General features: G+C 47.4%; 1 protein-coding gene across 2 annotated transcripts in view; it reads left to right on the top strand.

The window, feature by feature from the left end:
• LOC138958875 (3'-5' exoribonuclease HELZ2-like) overlaps window positions 1–23,911 on the top strand; it is a 117,999-nt gene that overhangs the window by 84,125 nt on the left and 9,963 nt on the right. For both annotated transcript variants that reach the window (XM_070330185.1, XM_070330186.1), the window contains 12 exons: window positions 927–1,076; window positions 1,418–1,693; window positions 2,126–2,210; window positions 2,764–3,074; window positions 4,405–6,507; window positions 7,059–7,323; window positions 7,814–8,202; window positions 12,946–13,149; window positions 13,558–14,399; window positions 22,402–22,487; window positions 22,854–23,120; window positions 23,404–23,660. In XM_070330185.1, the coding sequence (XP_070186286.1) occupies window positions 927–1,076; window positions 1,418–1,693; window positions 2,126–2,210; window positions 2,764–3,074; window positions 4,405–6,507; window positions 7,059–7,323; window positions 7,814–8,202; window positions 12,946–13,149; window positions 13,558–14,399; window positions 22,402–22,487; window positions 22,854–23,120; window positions 23,404–23,660 (5,235 nt within the window). The remainder of the gene's footprint in view (window positions 1–926; window positions 1,077–1,417; window positions 1,694–2,125; window positions 2,211–2,763; window positions 3,075–4,404; window positions 6,508–7,058; window positions 7,324–7,813; window positions 8,203–12,945; window positions 13,150–13,557; window positions 14,400–22,401; window positions 22,488–22,853; window positions 23,121–23,403; window positions 23,661–23,911) is intronic.

The raw sequence follows: 23,911 nt of genomic DNA, 5'->3' as shown, positions 1-23,911 counted from the left end.
TTTTGATTAAGGAGTTTAATACTCTACATATCACCCTCACACCACTCTGGTATTCTGTGCAAGAATAGTACTGTCGAGGTAAGTGTTATATTGACTGTAAGGCTTCTTTTTAAGCCTACTGTCTATATGATACTTACCGAGACAGTACTATTAGAGTTTCCCTCCCGCCTCCCCTCTTGATATGTTATGGGCTTTTTGAGGGTCTGCAGCTCATAAAGAAAGAGGACGCGCCACCTACATCCTGTAAGGGGGAAGCACTCGGACAGTGCTTGGGATCCACGGTGGCGCATGGTTATGGGAGATAATTGTACCCACTCAGCGTTTTGTCCAATTTTTTCGGCCTATAATAGATAATGTGCAAGAATAGTACTGTCTCGGTAAGTATCATATAGACAGTAGGCTTAAAAAGAAGCCTTACATTCAACATACAGTTTTAGCGGTAGGTGTAGTTCCAAACTTTGACCAGATTGTTTGGCTGATTGAGAATGTACATCAAGTTAGTGCTGGAAATGGTACTTGTATGGTTTCATTTCATTTAGAACCTTCAAAGCATCTGTAGTTTTACTACTTTGAGTTTTGATTCTGCCATCTGCTAAACGCAACACTTATAGCATGTTTACCATACTTTTGTGATTATAATGGCTAAAGAAGAGTACATGTACCCACGTCGCTATACAAGGAAATATAACACTCCCTCTCTAGTGATTTCACTGTTTTCTTCCTTTGAGTTGTTGCCGATACACCAGAAGCGCCTATTGTGTTGTTTTTTTCTCCACATTTTAACCTTACAAATGGGGTTGCCCCCTTTATACCGAAGCGCCTTATGGTCCCGAAAATACGGTACTCGGGTGGGAGTTCATGGTGTCAATGCCAGCAAAACTGGGAGTTCTACCTTTGGCTAAAGATGACATTTGGTCTATTTACAGGTGTACTCAGGTGAGGCGAGACGTCAGAACTTCGGCATGTCCATGTTAGAGCGCCTGTACTTGTACTACTTTGAGTTCTACCACCAACTGCAGGAAAGGCCGCGCTTCAACCCCCTCAACATCTTCCTCAGCATCAACTACCGCACAAAGGTAACAGTGCAGAAAGTAAACTTCATATTTAATAAAATTCGAGTATCCTTATTTGAAATTAAAATTGAAAAGACAGAGGTGGAGTGTGTCTTGTAGGAAACAAATTGCTAAGACTCTAAGAAATCAGTTCACCAGAGCAATGCAAATTTAGCTGAGGCTTACTGTAGCTCTCTCAGTTGTGTGTTTTTTGGGGGGTCAAAATTAAGGAAAGAAGAAATCTTTGTGCTGACTTTGCTTTGTATTTTTCTTGGAAATGGAAACTCGTTTTATCAGGGAGAAAAGAAAGAGGGCTTTTCAACTCTTTTCTACACCATGCTCATTTCCTTGTCACCCCGTTCCAGATGGAGATTCTTCGCTTCATCTCAGCGGTGTTCTACGGAGGTCCAGACAAGCTGACAGCAGCTGCCAACATCCCGTCCGTCCTGGAGTGGACCCCGTTGCTGTACTACGCAGTTCAAGGTCGCGAGGTTCAGGATAAGGAGAGCACATCCTTCTACAACCGGGCGGAGAGTTCGGAGGTGGTGGAACGTGTCATCGAGCTTCTTGACGACTGGCCCAGAGAGTGGGGGGCTGCCACGCCTGAGGAGATCGGCGTTGTCACGCCTTACCACGACCAGGTTAGTACAGGAAGACTCATTTGTTTGTTAGAAATGGACTTCATTTGTCATCATGATGACTTGCATATTACAGTGGAACCCCCTGTTACGACCTTCAAAAGTTGAAGAAAATCAGGTCTTATAAAGGAGGGAGTCTTAATTTGGGTTTAAATTTACAGAGGTTTTGAATAGAATGTCTGAGAAAATACGCTCTTAAAAGGGAGGGGGTCTTAAATGTTGGGGGGGTCTTAAAAGGGGGGTTCCACTGTATTAACAGAAGGATGTGACAGATAGATGGGAAGGTCTAGTGCTGATAGTCAATCATTACTCATAGATGATATTGATGAATACTTTGCACCCATTCTATAAAAGTCATTGTGTAGTCAAGAAAGAAACTGATGTCTAAGAGTGTGACAGTCGGTCAGTTATTGTGTATGTTGTGGTGTTTTTCAGGTCAAGGAGATTCGTTACATCCTGAAAAGCAAACGACGACACGACCTTCGCAAGGTCAACGTGGAAACAGTGCAGAACATCCAAGGTATGTTCACAAACGTCTTTCATTGACACTGACACATTTCAGTCCCATTGGTTGTTTTGCACATGTGATTTCAATTTGCTTTCAAGAACATTAGACATTATTATAACAACTCTTTAAGTTTGAGTTTTATCTCTAGGTAAATGTAAGCATTGCCCTGAAGCAAAACGTGCCTCAACTAGTATTTACTATTGTTTGTAGCTGAGGGCCCTGTTCGTTGTGATAAAGTATGCAATAATATTGCAAATATATCTGTTGGGTTGTTGGTTTGTGTACATAGGTGAAGTAATCTTGATGTCAAAACTCATCGCTGTTAATGTAGAAACTCTTATTTCCATTACAAGGGTGTGGAGAGGGTGTTTAATTGGTTGAAGTCAACTTTGTGAAGTCCATTTTACGAAGCTTGATGCACGAAGCTTTAGCACTGAATTTTTGAGAGAAAAAACACTTTGGGCTCAATTAAGGAAGGTCTTTAGGTTTCTTCAAATTGTCTCCTCCAATGGACAGTGTAAGATTTGTTGTATGATCCTGACCACTTGTGTGTACCTCTGTACAGGCAAAGAGTTCCGCGCGTTGTTCATCTCCACTGTGCGCACCAGAAACCTGCTGGAGAGCGAGCATGTCGCCAGGGCCCTCATGGAAGCTGAGTCCGTCGGTGGCGTGGCGGACTTCGCCTTCTTGTCGGACTCCAAGCTGTTGAACACTGCCCTGACGCGCACAAAGTCGCTGGTGGCGGTGGTGGGGGACCCCGTGGCTCTGTGCGCCATTGGCGAGTGCATCACCATCTGGAGGACCTACATGAAGCACTGTCACAACATGCGCAGCATCCACCCGCCAAACATGAACTACGACAGCATCAAGACTCAGGTTTGTGGAGCATGCTGTCTTCCCTTAGATGGTGGGTTGGTGGTTGTAAAGCTCTTTAGGCATTGTGGTGGGGGAGGGGGGTTACAGAAGAGGGCTGGCTTTCCCACAGGAGCTGGTGTAGCATTGCACTGAAGAAGAAGCTACTGAAATTACTGTACAATGAATGACAGCATCAAGACTCAGGTTTGTGGAGCATGCTGTCTTCCCTTAGATGGTGGGTTGGTGGCTGTAGTGCTCTTTAGGCATTGTGGTGGGGGAGGGGGTTACCGAAGAGGGCTGGCTTTCCCACAGGAGCTGGTGTAGCATTGCACTGAAGAAGAAGCTACTGAAATTACTGTACAATGAAGGACAGCATCATGGCTCAGGTTTGCGGAGCATGCTGTCTTCCCTTAGATGGTGGGTTGGTGGCTGTAATGCTCTTTAGGCATTGTGGTGGGGGAGGGGGGTTACAGAAGAGGGCTGGCTTTCCCACAGGAGCTGGTGTAGCATTGCACTGAAGAAGAAGCTACTGAAATTACTGTACAATGAATGACAGCATCAAGACTCAGGTTTGCAGAGCGTTCGGTCTTCCGTTAGATGTGCTTGTAGTGCTCTTTTGGGGTGGGGGGGGGGGGTGTGGTGGGGGGGAGGGGTGGATGAAGGGTTGCAGAAGAGAGCAGGGCTGAGGTGCACGAGAAAGTTACCACCCAAACGGGAGGCAGCCGCGGAGCCAGATTGGTTGAAATCACACACAAACCTCAGTTTCAACCAATCCTACCCCGCAGCTGGTTGGGGTGGTAACTTCCTCATGCACCTTAGCCCTGGCTTCCTCACAGGAGCTAGTGTAACATTGCCATGAAGAAGCAGCTGTTGAAATTACTTTACAATGTGTTACCAGAAAAAAAGAAGGAATTAACAAAAATAAGGTAGAGAAATGGTGAGGGATTGCATTATGGACATGGCAGCATGAGATACTGTTGTGTTGCTTCCTTCATTTCTCGTCCCTGAAGTTTGCAGAAAGATGCCGAAGTTGGTATACATGTATAATTATAATTTACAGGTCTTGTGAGCTGCTTAAGAATCGTTTCGTTTCATGGTCATCTGCTTTCATGTGTACATACAGTGGAACCCCCTTTTTTAAGACCTCAAGAAATCTGAGATTTATTCAGGTTTTAAGGAGGGAGTCTTAACGTGGAGGTAAATTTACAGATAATTATTATGAGCAGAAAATCTTGAGAGAAAAAACAAGGTCTTGAAATGGGGGGGGGGGGGGGGGGGTCTGGGATCTGGGATCTGAAAAGGGGTGTTCCACTATTGTTTTTGTGCTGATGACGGTTTTGCCTTTTCTCAGGTGGTGCACCTGCAGATGTCTGAAATGGGCCGACGTCTGAAGGAGGTGACAGACCTGATTAAGAACCCACAGTCCCCGAGCTCCTCCATGCGGCCCCAGCAACAACAACAGCAGCAACAACCTGCCTCGTCCAGCTACAACACAAACGTCAACAATGCTGGCGACTACAGTGCCCACAAGGACATCTACATCGATGACTTTTCTTCAAGTTACAGCACTGCTGGCAGCACTACCACTACCGCTTCCACCCCTGCCTACACTGCTCCAGAGCCTGTGAAGTTCAACGGACACTCTTCCTCTCCTGTCCCCCCGGCCCCTCTCAAGCCCCTCAGCAAGGTTAAGGTCACCAAGGCCATGAGCGAGGAGGACAAGGCCAAGGACGTGTCACTGGTGCCGGATGAGATCCTGCTGCAGCTAGCTCAAGAGTCGTTGGGAAGCAGCGCTCAAACAGAACCACTGAAAGTGGAGTGTGTGAGTGTTGTGGAGGAGATCGGACAGGCAGTGTTGACCTATGACACAGGTCGGGCGGATGAAGACAAGCGCAAAAAGATGCTTCAGGCAGCGGCAGCCGGTCAAGAGTTTGACGGGGACGCCGAGATCTACGAGGACCGAGACAAAGACAGCAGCACGGTCACCAAGTACTACAACTACATGGAGAAGACCCTGGACGCTGCACTTCACAACCACCCAGAGCGATTCAAGCGCTGCTCCGTCAGCATCAAGGGGGACACATGTGTGGCAATGGTTCTGGATCCATTGGATCCCGTTCAGGAGATTGAAATCAAGGGCTCCTTGCGTCGCGGTCGAGCTTTCGACAAGGACAAGGTTGTGGTGGAGATGTTGCCTGCAGCGGATAATGAGGAGGAAGAGAGAAGCGAAAAGAGCCAGGGACGCGTGGCGGGCATTACCCAGCGAGCCATCGATCATCGCTGTCGCTCGTTTGTTTGCTCGGCAGACACGTCAAACACGGGCCTGCTAGTTCCGATCAACCCCGGCGTTCCTCGAGTCTACAATGTGGTCCTCCGTAAGCACTTGCAGCGTGTCAAGAAAGGCTTTGTGTGCGTGTACCAGCTGAGCGCCGACAAAACCCTCGCCTTCAGCCACTATGAGAAAGTGGAAGCCAACGACGCAGAGGAGAAGCTGTTTGTGGTGCGCTACCTCAAGTGGCTGCCTGGATTCTTCAACCCTCTGGGCGTGGTTGTGGGCGTCATTCCTGCTGGTCATGACTTGTCTTCATCCCTTAACATCGTGGACATAGAGCATCACCTGCCGTCACAGTTCAGCAGCCAGGTCATGCAAGAGGTAGCTTCTCGTTTCAGCAGCTCTACGCTACCCACAGAGGTCTACAACTCGCGCATCAACATGACCGACACCTGGTGCTTCACCATCGGCACACCAGAAGCCTGCGACCTTGAGGTGGCCTTCAGCATCGACCAGAAGTCGGACACGTCCTACCAGGTTTGTGTTCACATCAGCGACGTTGCGAGCTTTGTGGAGAAAGATTCCGCCCTGGACAAGGAAGCTCTGCAGCGAGGCTCGTCCATTCTGCCGATTGGGCGCGACCCAATCCACATGCTGCCGGAGAGGCTCAGCAAAGACCTGTGCAGTCTGCAGACGGGAAGTGACCGCTGCGCACTGTCCGTCTTCATAACTGTGGCGGGAGGCGGAGAGGAGTGGCACGTTACGGAGACCTCAGTCCAACGCACCGTCATCAACTCCAAACACCGCTTCTCCCACCGCGACATCGACAGCATCCTGCAGGACATCCAGGGGGCGGAGAACGACTACCTGAAGAGCTGCGTGCTGGTGCTGTTCCAGATTGCCCACATGCGGCGCAAGCAACGTAAAGGTAACGCTCACCTTGACCCCGAGCTGACCCCCGTGGAGCTGGCGGCAATGTGCGGCCACTACTTGGTGCAGGAGCTGCTCATCATGGCCAATCACCAGGTGGCCGAGCAGCTGCTCGCCGCTTTTCCGCAGTGCACTCCCTTGCTGCAGCAGGCGGTGCCGAACGTGAGCAAGATGGAGGCGTGGAAGTCCAAGCACGCGGCTGACGCTATTAACTCTGTGGCCCTCACCAAGCCCTTCTTGGAGGGAAACAAGGTGAGTGAGAAAATGCTGTTGATTGTTGTGTGCACATCTGTGTGTGTATGTTTGAAGGAATGGAGGTGGCACTGGGTCGTTTCCTGTCATAAAATTAAGAGTTTGCGAGAGAAAGTATGACATTTTTAAGTTACTGTGTGTGAGACTGAAAAGACTTCTCAGCAAAGCCTGTCTGCTGATGATTTTTTTCTTCTTCCATGTTTGCATATTTTCAACACTAGTTGTGTGCTACATCACAAAATACCATCTCTCTCTCTCCCCTTCTCTCTCTCTCCCCCCTTATCTCTCTCTCTCTCTCTCTCTCTCTCTCTCTCTCTCTCTCTCTCTCTCTCTCTCTCTCTCTCTCCCCCCTTCTCTCTCTCTCACTCACTCTCTCTCTCTCTCTCTCTCTCTCTCTCTCTCTCTCTCTCTCTCTCTCTCTCTCTCTCTCCCCTTCTCTCTCCCCCCCCTCCCTCTCCCTGCAGGTTTACTTTCCATAATTGCAGTTGTTTGTGCACTTCATGAAATATCAACATACTAAAGCTCGGTCACAATAGAATTATTGTCTGCAGGTGTGCACGTGCCGCATGGTGTGCATGTGCGTGTTCGGCTACATGCGCGACCAGGAGGTCAAACCACTGGACCACTTTGACGTCCTGACAGAGCTGTGGAACCAGGCGGTCAACAGTGCTCTCACAGGTCGTCATGACATCGTGCAGAAAGTCGTGGCCTCGCCCGAAAACCACCCTCAGTCCAGCGTGGCCCTGGAAGAGCTGAAAAACATCTTCCCTCCACAGCAGTTTGTCTGTTCTGGTGATGTGGACTCTTCACAGCAAGGTAAGTTGAGGATTGCAGTTTTTTTTTATGTTGTGCAGTGCTTGACTTATGGAAAACTAGAAATGAATATTTTGGAAGGATCTGGATAAAACCGAGCACAAGTTTCAACAAACGATCAGACAGCAGCAGAAATGACTGATTGAATTACAATAGTCTCCATTAAAGAAATAACTCCTTGAGTGCCAGGAGAAGCATTTTAAAAGCTTTTTATGTAATCCAGTCTTTATGGTTTACTATTCATTCAAACATCTGTTCCAACTCCTTTGATCCTTTCTACATTTGTGAGTTTGTAATGTTAGAATCTGAGAAACAAAGGGACGTAAGGGCTCTAAGTGCATACAACATGTGCAACAAGACTAACTGAGAGTTATGCGGAACATCGCTCCTGGCACCTGAGAGAACAACAATTGAAAATCAGCAAGCAAATTTCATCCTCAAAAAAATAGTGTTCTGCCTCATTTGATTAAGATTTGTGTGTGTGTAATGTTAGGTCACTACAGCCACAACTTGCCATGCTTCACCAACGTGACGAGCCCTCTGCGTAGCTTCATCAGCATCGTGGGACAACGACTCGTTACAGCGCTCATTGCCGAGCAACCGTGTCCATACAGCCAAGAGGACATCACACGCATCGTCTCGGCTTGCAATCACAGCCAACAGCAGGCCGACAGCTATGCTTCAGCGGACGCCACAGTCCACTTGGCGGCTGCTTTGCAGTCACGGCCTCTGACTCTCTTCCCTGTGGTGGAGAGACTGGACGGAGAGAAACTGCGTCTCCGCTTCCCCAACTCTGCCTACGTCCCGGAGGAGGAAAGAGAAGTGGAGCTTACGGCCCTCTGCCCGTCTGCTATGCAGCCAGTGTCCTATGATTCTGAGCAGGTAATTTTCAAAAGAAATGGATGCTTAACAGAAAATGAAAATGCTTTCTCTAATTTGGTGCGATTTGTGTTGCATTGTGTACGTGTGTACCAGCAGAAAATATTTGTATACTTTACCAAATTAGATTAAACAGAGAGAGAGAATTTGAGAAAAATGTTTTTGAAGTCAAGCAAAATGTAGATGAAGAAAGTGCTCAGATGGAAGCTTGGATATTGTTTTTGTTGCTGCCTTGAAATCTTCCCAAGCTATGCTACTCCCATTTGAGTCAATAAGGCCAACAAAAAAAAATGCTTTGGTTACGGTTTCATGGCCAAAAAAAATAGGGTAGGTAGGTCGATTAAACTTTTTTTTTGGTTTTTTTTTTGGTTGGTCCCTCTTGAAATGATAAAAATATTTGTGTATGCAGGATATTTGAGGTATTTTCATATTGGTGTATTTGGAACCACAGATATTAATTACTTTTTCATGTTAAGAAAAGAAAACTGGACATACCCTTTAAACTGTATAGTCAATCAATCAATCAATCAATGAGTCTTATATCGCGCATATTCCGTGGGTACAGTTCTAGGCGCTCTGCAGTGATGCCGTGTGAGATGAAATTTTATACGGCCAGTAGATTGCAGCCATTTCGGCGCATATTTACCTTTTACGGCCTATTATTCCAAGTCACACGGGTATAGGTAGACAATTATTAACTGTGCCTAAGCAATTTTGCCAGGAAAGACCCTTTTGTCAATCGTGGGATCTTTAACGTGCACACCCAATGTAGTGTACACGGGGGGAGGTTCGGACACCGAAGAGAGTCTGCACACAAAGTTGACTCTGTGAAATAAATTTCCGCCGAACCTGGGATCGAACTCACGCTGACAGCGGCCAACTGAATACAAATCCAGCGCGCTACCAACTGAGCTATATCCCCGCCACTAGTGAACAGTCTTGAACGCAGTCTGGACTGATTGTCACAAATTGAAAACTAGTCAAAATACAGTAGCTGATGATTCCTTTCACTTTATACAAGTTTTCTTAAACAGAAGTCTTTCCATCAAAAAAACTTAAATATCATTGAAATAATGTACTCGACACAGTCTTGAACACACTCCGTATTTTCCAAAGTCCAGTTCGAAAGAGTCTTCGGGCTCGGCACTTATTTTCGTCGACCCAACACATTTTATCCCGAACAGTTTGCCGTCCAAAGTTGGATGAAAATCATGAAAAATGTCCACCAAGGTTGCACTCTTCGAGTACCGACTTATCAGTCGTGTTTATTCGATATGAACGCACTTTCCGAATACGATTGCAAATGCAGACAACATCTTTTTACGTTCGCGCAACGAACGAACGCACGAGACTGACTTCCCTTGGATATGGGAGTTGTAAAAAGCGGAGTGGTGTCCCTTGTCGGGCTTGTTGTCTGCTCGCCGGCGATCGATGTTTTCTCTGTGCCGTGGTGTTGTCGTTTTCGGTGGGTTTTTGTGTGTGTGTGTGGTTTTTTTTGTGTATGTATGTGTTTGGTTCATTTTATTTTTTAGCTTTAGGACCAAAAAAAAAGTTTAGGGTCGGCCCAAAAAGTTAGGGTCGGTCGGGAAACCGTAACCAAAGCATTTTTTTTTGTTGGCCTAATGCATTTAGAAATTTGTCTTTTTACATTTAGCAGGCATTGGAATTGTCTGCCGAACGGCGGATTTCCGCTGATTTTTTGTTTTTGTTCCGCCGAAAAAGCAAAAGTGTCCGCCGAAAAAATAAAGGGGGAAGGCACACAAAAAAAGCACCGGTTACTTTTGCCTTTGCGCAAAAGTCCGCAAAAACTTTCCGTACTTTGTTCACGCACTGCCTCAGTTACTTGAACTTTTATGTTTGAAAGTAAACCAGATTGCACAGATTGTGTTACAAGTTACATTTTCCTGTTTGTCTCAACAGATCAATTTTTTTAACAAATTTAAACCATATAATACATGTATCAGACCTGTTTACCAGTACGATTTGGGCGTATTTTGTACGCCAAATTAATATCAGTACGCAAATACGCGACACACGCACAAAATACGCATAAGAAAAAGTCTACAATACGTTTTCCGGTGTTGGTGTGCTGATTACGGGATGGTACAACTGATACCGGTTTCGGTCGAAGGGAGATAACTATGACAGCGAGTCTTCAGCTGTGGAAACCTTGTTCAGTTGTTGGCACGTGCGATCGTCTGGACAATCGTGGCAAAATGAAGCGGTAAAATGTGCCAGTTTCGGATGACTGTACCAAGTCTAAACAGCAGAAGCAGCAGATTTTCTTGGAGAAATATAAGAAAGAGCCAGGAATTGTGGAGTCTACTATGGGAAAAAGTCATGCACACTGCAAGTATTGTAAATCAGATTTCTCCGTTGCCCATGCTGGGAAATATGACATCGAACGACACTGCAGTTCCAAAACTCACATGGACAAGGTTGCTGCAAAGAAATCCGCTGAAAGCTGCCAAGGAATTATTAAGTTCATTCCCGCAAAGCAAATCCTGCCAGAAGAAAAGGCTGTAGTCCGTGCTGAAGCAATGTTTTCTGAGATGATTGTAAAAATGAACTTGCCACTGTCAACCGCAGATGTTATTTCACGAACTTCATCTTTTCATTATCAATCTGCTTGGAAGACACTGGTTATAATGTTATAAACTGACAGGTAAATAAAATTGTTTTATCCCTGTTGTATCGGAAGGAGTTAAATTCTGAAGATGTTCACAAGACATGCTATTCTTACACAAACACGTTTGCACCCACGGCGTACGTTTTGCCTAGCCCATATGGCTTTGCTTGCAAAGTACACCAACTTTTTGAAAAATACACTCAACTTTTTGAAAAAGTACTCTTGCCTCAGGTTTAGGGTAAACAGGTCTGCATACCTTTCTTATTTTTTGATTCATTATCCAGGGTTCGTACAGGTCATGGAAAACCTGGAAAGTCATGGAATTTGATTTTTAATTTTCCAGGCCTGGAAAGTCATGGAATTTCAATTCAAGTCATGGAAAGTCATGGAATTTAACAAAAGTAAGAAAGAAAAAAAAATTAAGCTTTAGCACGCCAGCGGCTATTTTCGTCGCCCAGCCATCTCCCCCCCCCCCCCCTTTGCTAGCCAGTAGCGATTTGCGTCGCCAGCACAAGGTGTATGACCAACTTCTCGTTCGTATTGGCATACGAGAATAACGGTATTTTTAACGGCACTTGAGCCAAAGCGAGGCTCACTTCCTTCCGTTATCTCGTCGTGTCGTCTGCGCTGCATTTGAGTCGGTTTCGTCGAAGTTTTCTGCTTTTGTTTTTGCATCGATGAAGTACTTTAGCGCTTCGACAAGCAAGATGGAGGATGATGAGTTTGAAACTTTCTTTCGAGTTGTTTCTTGACAACAAAAAGTATGCGAAATTGGAACGAATTACTGAGGAAGATCTTCGCAATGAACTGTGTATCGCGGTGAAAAAAATGACAGTTCGTCAAGTCACAGTGACGGTTACGAAACGGAATTTACGAAAGTGCAGATGGATACAAACAGTGGCTGGTCCAGTTTAGTGAAATGACAGGACCAGCAAACATTACCGATAATCTGACTGCGTAGCAAATGCTTGACTTGCTTGTCGAAGAGACACTGCGTAGAAACTGACTCAAATTCAGTGCAAAGCGAGCCAGTGTCAAAACTGGCAGTGACAAGACGTAAAAAGTTTGCGTGTTCGGAAATGGCGACCTGTGGATCTAGTCATGGAAAATGTTATTGAGGCTCATGGAAAGTCATGGAAAAGTCATGGAATTTTGTTTCTAAAAACCAGTGGGGACCCTGTATATATTTTTTTTCTTCAAAAAAGAAAAGAAATGGTACTAAAAACTCTGATTCTAAAAACAGAATTTAATGGCAAACTTGGAGCTCAGATGACACCAGATTGCACCATCTGGGTTCTTTGGAGAATTTTTTTCCGGGGGGGCATGCCCCCGGACCCCCCTAGTAAGGCTAGGCGCTTCGCGCCGTCGACTTGACGCTTCGCGTCTTCAGTTAGAAATTTTCAGCCTTTTTTACAATTTTCAATTCCCATGCCTGATTTAGTCAAGTTTTGACTAAATGTTTTAACATGGAGGGAAAATCGAGACGAGGGTTGTGGTGTATGTATGTGTGTGTGTGTGTAGAGCGATTCAGAGAAAACTACTGGACCGATCTTCATGAAATTTCACATAAGAGTTCCGGAGTATAATATCCCCATTTTTTCGATAAATGTCTTTGATGACGTTATATCCGTCTTTTTGTTAAAGATGAGGCAGCACTGTCACGCCCTAATTTTTCAACCAAATTGGTTGAAATTTGGTCATGTAATCTTTGACGAAGCCCGGACTTTGGTATTGCATTTCAGCTTGGAGGCTCAAAAATTAGTTAATTAGTTTGCTCATTAAAGATGTCATTAAAAATAATTGTTCACTGACAGATTTAGAAATAATTGCATCGTATTCTTCAATTTCTCCTGAATTCATAAATATATACAAATGTCATGTTTACTCTAAAAAAATGTGCTCAGAATTACAGAAAATAGATTAAGTAGGCCTAAATACTACGTTTGCACTCTACACGGAGACGAGCGTGACCCGTCTGAGTCTTTGGGTGTGGTTAGTCGAGACTATCTGAAATATAGTCTCGGCGACGACTATTTGTTGGTGTTAATCTGTTACTTTGATGCCGACAGCTTGACTAAATGTTGTTATATCGCTTCATGCGACTTGTTTCTCTTCAGGTGAAGCTGAGCTGGCAGGAGAGGATTTACGACACTGCGTACGCCAACAATAGCAGCCAGCCAGCCTCCAACAGACGTGACGGCATAGAGCTGTGCGCCGATCGCTTTGTCAGTCACATCCCTCCCTTCCAGTGGCAGAAGCTGTTGGCTGCTGTGCGCGAAGAAAACACAGAGAAAATGCTGGCCACTGTCCCCGCTGTACAGGTTGGTTTTATCTCGGTCTCGGTGCGTTCCAAAGATGCATGTATGTGAAAACCCATGAAGAAACCACTAGCCATTGAGAGAGATTGAGTGAGTGTGCGCCTGCGAAAACACATGCATTTGTCTGTGGAGAAAACGTGTTGAAAATGGTAGCCGATGTCCCAGATGTTCATGTTACGTTCCTCCGTTTGTGTGTGTGTGAGCGCATGCATATGCTAGTGCATGTCTGTGTAAATGCTTGAAGAGTACAAAAAATGAGGGTGGTTTTCCCTGATGTTCATGTTATTTAGTGTGTGTATGTGTGCATCTATCCGTCTGTATCATAAGTGTGCGTGTGTTAAGTAGTTCAGTCTAACAACAGCTGTTCATGATTCATTGTTCATGATCCCAAACCATACATTTTGTCCACAGGAGCATGTCCACGACTCAATCTCAGACGGTCGCTTTGCCCTGGACGTCAACTCAGAGGTGCGCAGGGGAGGTCTGATCCAGCACTTCGCCGAGTTCTCCCTGTCTCTCCACACCTCTATGGTGGCACAGGTGCAGGTCGCCGCCGAGCTGAAACGCGGAATTCTCACCCCACGCCTTCAGCTCTTCAGTCTTACCCCTACATTGGACGTGTGTGTCGAGCACCACACCAACCCCACTCAGTGCTTCGCCAACCTCACCTCTTTGCCTTCAACCTCGGGGTTCTACTCTGACGACGGGAGCTATCAGCATAGCTGGATGCCTGTGCTGGCGCTGGAAGCTGCAGAAACGGCTGTGAACAGCCAGGCTTCGGCCATCGTCCATAATGTAGCAGTGGTGTGGAGCAAGGAGCACGCCATGGGTGATAACGGTGACAATGACATCTTTGTTGGAGAGTTCTCCTTGAGCGAGTCCTTCTGCCAGGAGCGGCAGATAGAGTTCTCCGGTGACAGCCAGTCCCGCCACGACCTTGGCGTCTTCGGCTTGGAAAAGTCGGTCCCCGCGCCGCTAGACCTGCTGTGTGTACGCTACCCTGGCCTCAACATCCCAGAAGATGTGTCGCTCAACGAGCAAGTGTCGGCCATGATGAAGATGGGGTCGCTGTCGGTCAGCTGGGTGGGTCACTGCGTGGTGACGAGGGTGGAGCATAACAAAATGGGGGAGGTCAGCGTGAGGGTGCGGCTGCAGTCGTCCACATTTGACCCGCCGGCCATGCTGCTGGACAGCCATGTGGTGTCTCAGCTGCCTTGCACTGTGGAGTGGATTCCCAAGACACCGCTCTTCAGGTCTGTGGTGTATTGCTGTTGTTCTTGAAAGGTTTCTTCCTCGGATTTTGATGCATTGCCTATGTAAAAGACTAAAACCCGAATTAAATTACATATTCTTACCCCAATTCTCATAAATGCATTGACTTCAATCTCACATGCTAGATGTCGAAAAACTACTCAAATTACCTGCCCTTGCAAGGGTGGTAACCAAGCTAAAAACAGACGCCATAGTCGTTGCTATGCCCTGTCCCACCTGGTTACCCATAACCCACCGCGCACCACGTGAGCGCCGGCATCCGGAATAATCATTCTCGACTTTCGACGACACACGTCAGACGTGCGGAATTCGTCTGCTCACTTGGCTTTCCCTAGCCCTTGTCTTTGTGACTTTATGGGCTTGGGGGGGCCTTTACCTGTTCGCCTTTCTTTTGGTGAGACCTGCCCTTTTTTTATTGAATTGAATTGTTGTTTGTTAGCTGCTTGTTTACAGCCGCTTCAGAAATTTACTTTTCTGGTGGACTATGATTTCGCCCATTTTCAAGATGGCCGATAGCAAGCAGTAACTTAGGGCTAGGCAGAAAGTGAATAAGGCTGTTAGCCCTTTTTAGAAACTTCTGTGCGGGTCGTCGACCCTTCGAGTAGTACTGCTTTTGTAGTAGCTGTTCCTGCGGATAAGGTTTCGTTTTTTCTTTCCAGCCCTCCTCTCCTCTTAAGGAGAACCAGTCAGTGTCTTCCACTTTCGGGGGACTTAACGATGAAATGTGTTTATTTCTCAGCTGTTTCAGGCATGATCGGCCCGCCCACTGTGGCGGTGTACTCCTTGGCAGCTTCGCATCATGGTCTGGTGCAAGTGGCCAGTTCGGTTCAGCCCTTTTTTGCCTCTGGTGGCTCTGGGTTGTTCGCAAGCACCCTCTCCTTTCGGGAGGGGGGGCCTGCTCCCTACCTGCCACAGACCACTCTGATTACCTCCGGTATTTCTCAGTGGGTTGGGGGATGGGGGGGGGGGTGTTCCTGCTTCGCACCGTGGTCTGGTGCAAATGGCCAGTTCGGTTCAACCCTTTCTGCCTCTGGTAGTACTGGGTTGTTCACAAGCACTCTCTCCGTTGGGAGAGGGGGCCTGCTCCCCGCCTGTCTTTGCCCTCTCTCCTTGCTTTTAGCACAGCTGAGTCGGGCATGCGACCCCCTTACCGTTTGGAAGGGGGAGTGGGGGGGCACGGTAAGTCACAGCCTGGGCTGGTTCCCACTCTGCCTCAATGGGGGCAGGGGGCTGTGTCACTGGCCCACCCTTTCCCGCCCTCAGGGCAGGATCGGGTGGGGGCTGTGACTGCGGCCCACCCTTTCTCGCCCTCTGGGCGGGATTGGGTGGGCGCTGTTGGACTGTCTTCTCAGTCTGTGCCTCTATTGTCCTTGCCCGGCCACCGCCCCCCCCCCCCCCCCCCCCCCACCTCGGGGTGGGTGGGCGGTGGGGCTACTGGACATCAGCAGGTGGACGGGTGGGGGTCGGCCGTTTACGGTTGTGTCTCTCACCCCGTCTCTCAGGGGTTTACTGCTGTGACGAGCCACCCCCCTCCCCATCTGGGGCGCGGCGTGGCTCAAGCCAGTCATCTCAGCGGGGGTGCCACGTACTGCCTTTCCAAGCTATGTTACATACTCCTCCTCTGCCCCATTTGGGGCAGGGGGCTGTGTTAGCTGCCCGCACTGGTCAGACCGGTTTTGACGGCCGGGGCCAGTCTCTTGCACAGCGGTCGGGGAACAATGAGCTTGGCTCTCCTTTGTTCTCGGCAGGGTATCTCGCACAGCGGTCGGGGAACAATGAGCTTTGCTCTGCTTTGTTCTCGGCAGGGTGGCTTGGCAGGATGCCTACCCCTCTACCCCCTTGGGGTAGGTGAGCGGTGGCGGTGGCAGGCGGAGACAGAACATGCTCTTAACTCTCAAGTTTCCCTTTCTTTGTGTTCTGACACAATGGATTGTGGGGACTCGGACTACAGTATCACCTTGCCAGTAGTCATTGTCCTCAGCCAGCATCCGTCACCCCCCCCCTCCTCGGGGTGGGTGAGCGGTAGGGCTACAGGACGTCAGCAGGTGGACGAGTGGGGGACGGTCGTTTACGGTTGCGTCTCATTCAGTCTTTCCCCCCTCCAGGGGTTACTGCTGTGACGAACCACCCCCCTCCCCACTCGGGGAGTGGCGTGGCTCAAACCAGGCAGACTGGTTATCAGCACTGGGATGCTTCTCTCGCACAGCGGGTGGGGTACGGGCTGGCCAGGCTTGGCTTTGTCTCGTACCCCCACTCTCCCTCCTTCTCGGCAGGGCGCTGTGCCAACTACCAACCCCTCTCCCCCCTCACGTCAGGTGGGCGGTTTGGGTTGGCAGGCAGAGACTGATAACGCTTTTCACTCTCACTCTTGGCGGTGTTATCAGCAGGAGTTTTAGTGCGCTGCCTCCCCCGTCTCCTCTCCTTTTGTGTTTTGACACAACGGCTGGTCGGGATTCGGACTCCTCGGTTGAGGAGGGAGAGTGTGTAGCGCTGCCTATAGCTTGTAGGCTTGCTATGCAAAAAGCGGATGCTGGGGCAGCTTACTTTTTCCCGGATGGGGTGGCGGATTCAGAGCAGGGTGTCTCTCTTCCTCCCTCTTCCGCGGATGACTTTGGGTTTACGCGGGCTTACTTGCAATCGTTTCAATTTGCCGAGTCTCCGGTGATTGCCCACCACATGTTGCAGCTCTTGGTTTGACCCGCACCTCAGGGTAGTGGTCTTCAGCCTACACCTTTTCCGCTGCTTCATGCGCATGGTCCTGCTCCTCCTTCTGTTAGCCAGTGGCCGGCTTCTGGGTTTCAGGCTGCTTCGTTCTCACTTTTAGTGCGGAAGAAGATAGGTTGGAATGTCAAGTCTCAGGATCTGATCCAGACATTTTCGTTGCCAAGGGCTAGTTTTTCCGCTCCGCCGGAACTAGTCTCCTGGCTTCACAAATAGACCACAGGGAACGTGGGGTTTCGTGATGTTACTCCTCCCTCTCCTCTCTGGAGGAGGTGGGACGGCATGGTCTAGAGTTATCTGCTTTTGCTGAGACTCTCCTCTGTGCTCTCATACGAGCCATCTTATCCTCCCTGGACTCTTTTTGGTTTAGGGAGGATGCCTCGGATAGGGCCGTAGCCATGCTGCTGGCAGCTCTGGCTAGGGTCATCACCGAGCAGATGAGTTCGTGAGTGATGTTCTATGCCCACACTGTCTTCACCAGGTGTGATCTCCTTCTTTTCAAGGGGTTTGATTTCACTCCGGTTACAGGAAGCAAGGGTCAGGCTTTTTTCGGGGTTTTGTTAAAACCTACTCAGAAGCCTCAGTCTTGCCCTTCCTTCATGGACAAGTAGCAGCGCATTGATGCGCTCCCGGTCACAAAGTGGGTGTTTCGTTCAGTGTCTCCTCCCTCTCCGGAGGAGGTGGGACGGCATGGTCTAGAGGTAACAGCTTTGGCTGAGATTTTCCTCTGTGCTCTCACAGGAGCCTTCCTTATGCGTTCCTGCAGACAGGAAGTGGCTCCGTTTCTGGAGAGCTATTCGTCTCTGGGCGACCTCGGGGACTGGTTGGTCTTTTATCAGAGTCAATCAGCTTGCCAGCTGCACTTTCAGATGGTGTTCAGGCATGGGAATTGTCCGCCGAACGGCGGATTTCCGCCGAATTTTTATTTTGTTCCGCCGAAAAAGCAAAAGTGTCCGCCGAAAAAATAAAGGGGGAGGCAAATAAATAAAGCACCGGTTACTTTTGCCTTTGCGCAAAAGCCCGCGAAAACTGTCCGTACTTTGTTCACGCACTGCTACCGCCCGCCTCAGTTACTTGAACTTTGAGTGAAACAGCTCGCTGTTGATTCGCGGGCACGCTATAGGATTCGTAGTGTACCTTTGTCTCTAAAAGTCACAAGGCTACAACGATCTGTGTGTGAGGCGAGATCAAAGGCAGGTCCATTGTGATAGCTGGATGGCCTTGTTTATAGACACTGACCTTCTTTCTAGGGGTCATTGACTCAGTTTTAGCTATGAGAGGTGGTTCCCCTTTCATATGAGAGAGGAAACACTTCCTGCACCCGGGTCAGTGACCGAGTTTAACCTATGGGGAGTTTAACCTATGGGGCGGTCTCTTTGATGTCTTGAGAGGAAACTTGGCCAGGGTAGTACATGCACCAGAACTGGTGGACACCATGAAACCGGAGATTGATCGGAGATTGATCAGAATGTACATGTACATGCTTTTACACGACTTTTTAAATTTTACTTCTAAAATTGTGACAGTAAAGTGAACATTTGAACTATGCCTCTCTCTATGGATTATATTATGAAGCTGTTGAAAACATGCAGAGATTGTACTCTCCAAGGAAAGATCGATGGGACGATCATTTGAAGGTGAGTGGGAAAACTTGTCTTAAGACCATTTAGGGTTGAAAACTCCACAGCGAATTGCTGATATAACGAACTAAAATTTATCTCCCTTGAGATTCGTTGTACCCGGACTTCACTGTATAATACATATATAAGTATATAATTTTTTTTTCTTCAAAAAAGCAAAAATTGGTACTAAAAACTCTGATTCTAAAAACAGAATTTAATGGCAAACTTGGAGCTCAGATGACACCAGATTGCACCATCTGGGTTCTTTGGAGAATTTTTTTCCGGGGGGGCATGCCCCCGGACCCCCCTAGTAAGGCTAGGCGCTTTGCGCCGTCGACTTGACGCTTCGCGTCTTCAGTTATACATTTTCCGCCTTTTTTACAATTTTCAATTCCCATGCCTGTGTGTTGAACCAGGCTTTTTGCCTGGCGTTCTCAGTAAACCAGGCAAAATCTGAGCTGTCCCCATCCCAGGTTTTTTACCCGGGATTGCCGTTCGACACTGTCTCTTGGAAGGTTCGTCCTTCACAGGAGAGAATAGAGAGGCTTTAGGCTCTTATCACTGCCACAGGCACGAGAGCAGACCTCTGCGAGGTCCTTAGCCTTGATCCTCGGTCAGATGGAATCGATGGCTATGCTGGTCCTCTACTAGTCTTTCCTCAAGTCTCTTTGGGACTCGGCCTCACAGGTCTGGGACAAGAGGGTCCTCCTCCAGGGTGGGTTCCTCCACGCGAGTAGGTGGCTGGAATCCAATTGGATCGCTCAGGGCGTTTTCCCTAGCTTTGTTCCCCCCCGGACTTAGACCGCTTCATGGATGCGTCTCTGTCTGGATGGGAGCCTACTTTGGCAATTACAGTCTTGAGGCTGTGGATGTAGACTCAACTCCTTGGGCATCTCAATTGCCTGGAGTTAGGAGCAGTAGCTCTCAGTCTACTAGCCTTTCTTTTTGGCTATATACAGGCATGTCCGGTTGCATACGGACAATACTTCTGTTGCTTCCTATGTGAACTAGCAGGGAGGAGCAAGTTCTCACTCCCTGTCAGACAGAGTTTACGGGATTCTGATTTGGTTTTTTGACTCACATGCGAAGCAAAAGTGAGTCTATGTACTCACCCGAGTCGTCCGTCCGTCCGTCCGTCCGGACGTCCGTCCGTCCGGAAAACTTTAACGTTGGATATTTCTTGGACACTATTCAGTCTATCAGTACCAAATTTGGCAAGATGGTGTATGATGACAAGGCCCCAAAAAACATACATAGCATCTTGACCTTGCTTCAAGGTCAAGGTCGCAGGGGCCATAAATGTTGCCTAAAAAACAGCTATTTTTCATATTTTTCCCATTTTCTCTGAAGTTTTTGAGATTCAATACCTCACCTATATATGATATATAGGGCAAAGTAAGCCCCATCTTTTGATACCAGTTTGGTTTACCTTGCTTCAAGGTCAAGGTCACAGGAGCTCTTCAAAGTTGGATTGTATACATATTTTGAAGTGACCTTGACCCTGAACTATGGAAGATAACTGTTTCAAACTTAAAAATTATGTGGGGCACATGTTATGCTTTCATCATGAGACACATTCGGTCACATATGATCAAGGTCAAGGTCACTTTGACCCTTATGAAATGTGACCAAAATAAGGTAGTGAACCACTAAAAGTGACCATATCTCATGGTAGAAAGAGCCAATAAGCACCATTGTACTTCCTATGTCTTGAATTAACAGCTTTGTGTTGCATGACCTTGGATGACCTTGACCTTGGGTCAAGGTCACATGTATTTTGGTAGGAAAAATGTGTAAAGCATGTGAGTCGTATGGGCTTTGCCCTTCTTGTTTTCACACTAAATCAATTTCTCAGGGGAATTTCTCCCCGGCCGGCTCTATAATCTGGCCGACTCGTTCAGCAGGACCTCTCAGGGCTTGCACACGGGTTTGGCCATCTGCATACAGGGCTGGAGGTTGTGCTGTTTGTGTTACAAATCGGGGGTTTTGACTCTGGTCTTGGTGCATGAAGCACATGGTCCTCCACTTTCTCTGTGTATTGGCCTCCTTGGCCAATTGGCGTATAGAGTGGGGGTGCAACTCCTTAGCGCCCCTCTCTCAATCCAGGTGGTTAATCACCTCTGTTTCTTTTTGGCTCTGGGCAGCTTGGCCTCTTCTTGGAGGTTCCGGCGTCTTGGCTATCTCAGCTATTTTGGAACAAATAGGCCTCTCTTCTGATCATGGCGCTTTTGCGGGCATGATCAAAGGACCTTGTTTTTAGAGGCGTCCCCTTGTTTAACGCGTAGGACTTTGTTCTTCTTACTCTGGGCCTCAGCCCCGAAGGGCAGTGAGGCACATGCGTTGTTGGGGTTTACCGGAGGTTGTAGCCTTGGAGCTTATAGTTGCGTTGTTTTTTTTCTCATGGTTTTTCGGCCAGATTTCCTTGAATCAGAAACCTGGTCAATCTCCTCTGGTGTTTAATTTCCTCCTCTCGGGAGGATTCTCGCTCCGGGCGGTTTGGATTTTCTAACTGTCTGGTTAGAGTTTTTAAAATCCTTTTTTGATTTGCGCTCAGTCAATTGGAACTAAGAGCCAAAAGCTCATGTTCTTATCTCTTTACACTATAGGTGAAAGAGGCTTCTCTTTATTGACTCTTATAAGAGGTGTTGCTACTTTCATAGGACAGTCCTATGAGTGATGGCTTATTGAACACAGGGTGGGGGTGGGGGGGGGGGGGGGGTGGGGCGTTCAGTCCTCCCTCTGTTCCTTTACAGGAGTCCAGAGCCTGGGGTTATTCTCTCGCTGGTGGTGTTCCTGTTGCCTATGCGAAGTTTTGCCAACAGCTCTTTGGTGGTCTGATGATGTGTTCATTAATTTTTTACCTCCTGGACATCTCCTGCTCTTAACTTGATGGGGCAATTTCCTTGCCCTCGTTAGTTTCTGCAGGACAGGTTCTCTCAGGGACATAAGTAAGTTCCCTCCGCCTTTGGGAGCAATCTGCATTTATGACTAATGAGAATTGGGGTAAGAATATGTAATTTAATGGAAAATTTCAATAGTAAATTTTCATACTTAACCAATTCTCATAGTTAATACCCTCCCATCCATCCCCGCTACTTTATTTCCTAAGGGTTTTTGAGAAGTCTCGAATTATTATTCCGGATGCCGGCGCTCACGTGGTGCGCGGTGGGTTATGGGTAACCAGGTGGGACAGGGCATAGCAACGGCTATGGCGTCTGTTTTTAGCTTGGTTACCACCCTTGCAAGGGCAGGTAATTTGAGTAGTTTTTCGACATCTAGCATGTGAGATTGAAGTCAATGCATTTATGAGAATTGGGTAAGTATATTAATCATATGAAAATCATTTTGAACAAAATTTCTTTTTTTGGGTTTTTAATATATATTCCCAGTATAGAACCAGAATTTAGAACACTTACAAATGAAATCCAAGATTGTCATGCATGAACCTAGCTCCTTATGTTGAGAAATGTCCTCATGCAGTGAGAATGCAGGGAATCAATAATAACTGAAGTGTGTAGGACATAGCATTCTTGTTGATATTGATAATGCTTCAAGTTATGATTACTTTTGCACTATAGTAATTGTGTTTGTTCAGTGTTTGTGCTGACATTCTAAAACAGTTGTGTTGTTGACTGTGCAGGGAGATGGAGTACAGTGTGGCTTGCCTGAAGAGTGCCTCCGACCTGGCCAGGGATGTGGCTCTGGGACGCAAGCCTGTAAACAACAGTAAGTATGCAGTTGTGACGCCACAGTTTCTCCACTTTTTTGGGACTTGACATTTTTTGTGAGCTTGAAAGCTTCTTATTGTGGTGAGAACTTGCACACTGTTTTGGGCTTTTCACTGAATAATTTGTTGTGAATCTGAGGTACTAAAAATACCTGTAAAATGAAACAGATTATGGTCCTGAGATGACCCACAGTGGCCACATTAATTATCTGGGTAGTCTCTAGCGCTGACTTACTTGTATAGTGTTGTGAATAACGTTATGCCATGCTTTAACACTCACCTTAGTGGGACATAACTTGAAATGTTAAGCTGAACCTTACCACCACGAAAATCTTACAACAGAAGTGCTTTTTCTGCGTCAACAGTTGATCAGTCGGACGTGCCTTTCCTGGTCAACAAGCTGAGCGCACAGCTAAACGTGGACCAGAAAGAGGCGGTCCAGACGGCAATCAAACAGCCGTTCACCGTCATCAGTGGACCCCCGGGAACTGGCAAGACGCTCACCGCCTCTCACCTGGCCTGCCTGTTTGTGGAGCGCAACAGCATGACTCCTCAGCCGGCCAGCTACGACATGGCTCGCACACAGCTGTTGATCTGCGCTTCTTCTGACGCTGCTGTGGACGCGATTGCAGGTACAATAACTGTTATTATATTATTTGGTATGGTGATGACTGTTAATTCCTTTATCCCCAAGCCCCAAGTGGGCCCCATATGATGGAAAAGATTCGGTAAGGGTGTGGTGTGGGATGAAAAGAAAAACAAAAGCAAAGTGTACTGCCGTAAGAAAATACAAGTCTGAAGCAAGAGTTCAGAAAGGTTCAGGCAGAGCTTTAGGACACCAAAACAGATTCATATCCACTTTTGTAAGTTTTGAACAAAAATCGGTAACTACAGTATCTTTTCTTCTTTCTTCAGCACAACTGCAGACCCTGAAGCAAGCCAACCCCCGCGTGGTGCGTGTCTATGGTGAACGTGTGGAGAGCCTGACTTTTCCTGTCCCCAGGGACACCATCCCGCCCAACAAGCTGAAAGCCATCAGCCCAGGAAAGCCCGAGGTTCAGGATATCGCGCTGCATCAACTTATTCGTCGCCAGTCCAACAGGTTCTCCCAGAGAATTCTGGAGTATGATTCTCTGTTTGGGCTGTACCCGCAAGACATCACTGATGATCAGGTAGGGAGCAGGTTGTAATTTGAACCATCTTGTAGCTGGAGAGGCTTTGAGTGAGTCTGAACCTAGAAGAATTATTTATATTGATGTGACTTTGGTTGTAGCTCACTGTTTAGAAGCAGATGTTGAGTCTGCTTTGTCTTGAGGGTATAGACATTGCTCCACCTCTGTTCAATATGATTTCGTTGTAGTATGAATACAATGTATATTCACACAATCTGAAGAAAGAATCAGCTAGTAAAATATCTTGCGTT

This window comes from Littorina saxatilis, linkage group LG2 (genome assembly GCF_037325665.1).
Source record: "Littorina saxatilis isolate snail1 linkage group LG2, US_GU_Lsax_2.0, whole genome shotgun sequence".
In the NCBI taxonomy this organism is placed as follows: domain Eukaryota; kingdom Metazoa; phylum Mollusca; class Gastropoda; order Littorinimorpha; family Littorinidae; genus Littorina; species Littorina saxatilis.
Note: the sequence above shows the minus strand (reverse complement) of the source record. Positions and strands in the feature narration are given on the sequence as shown.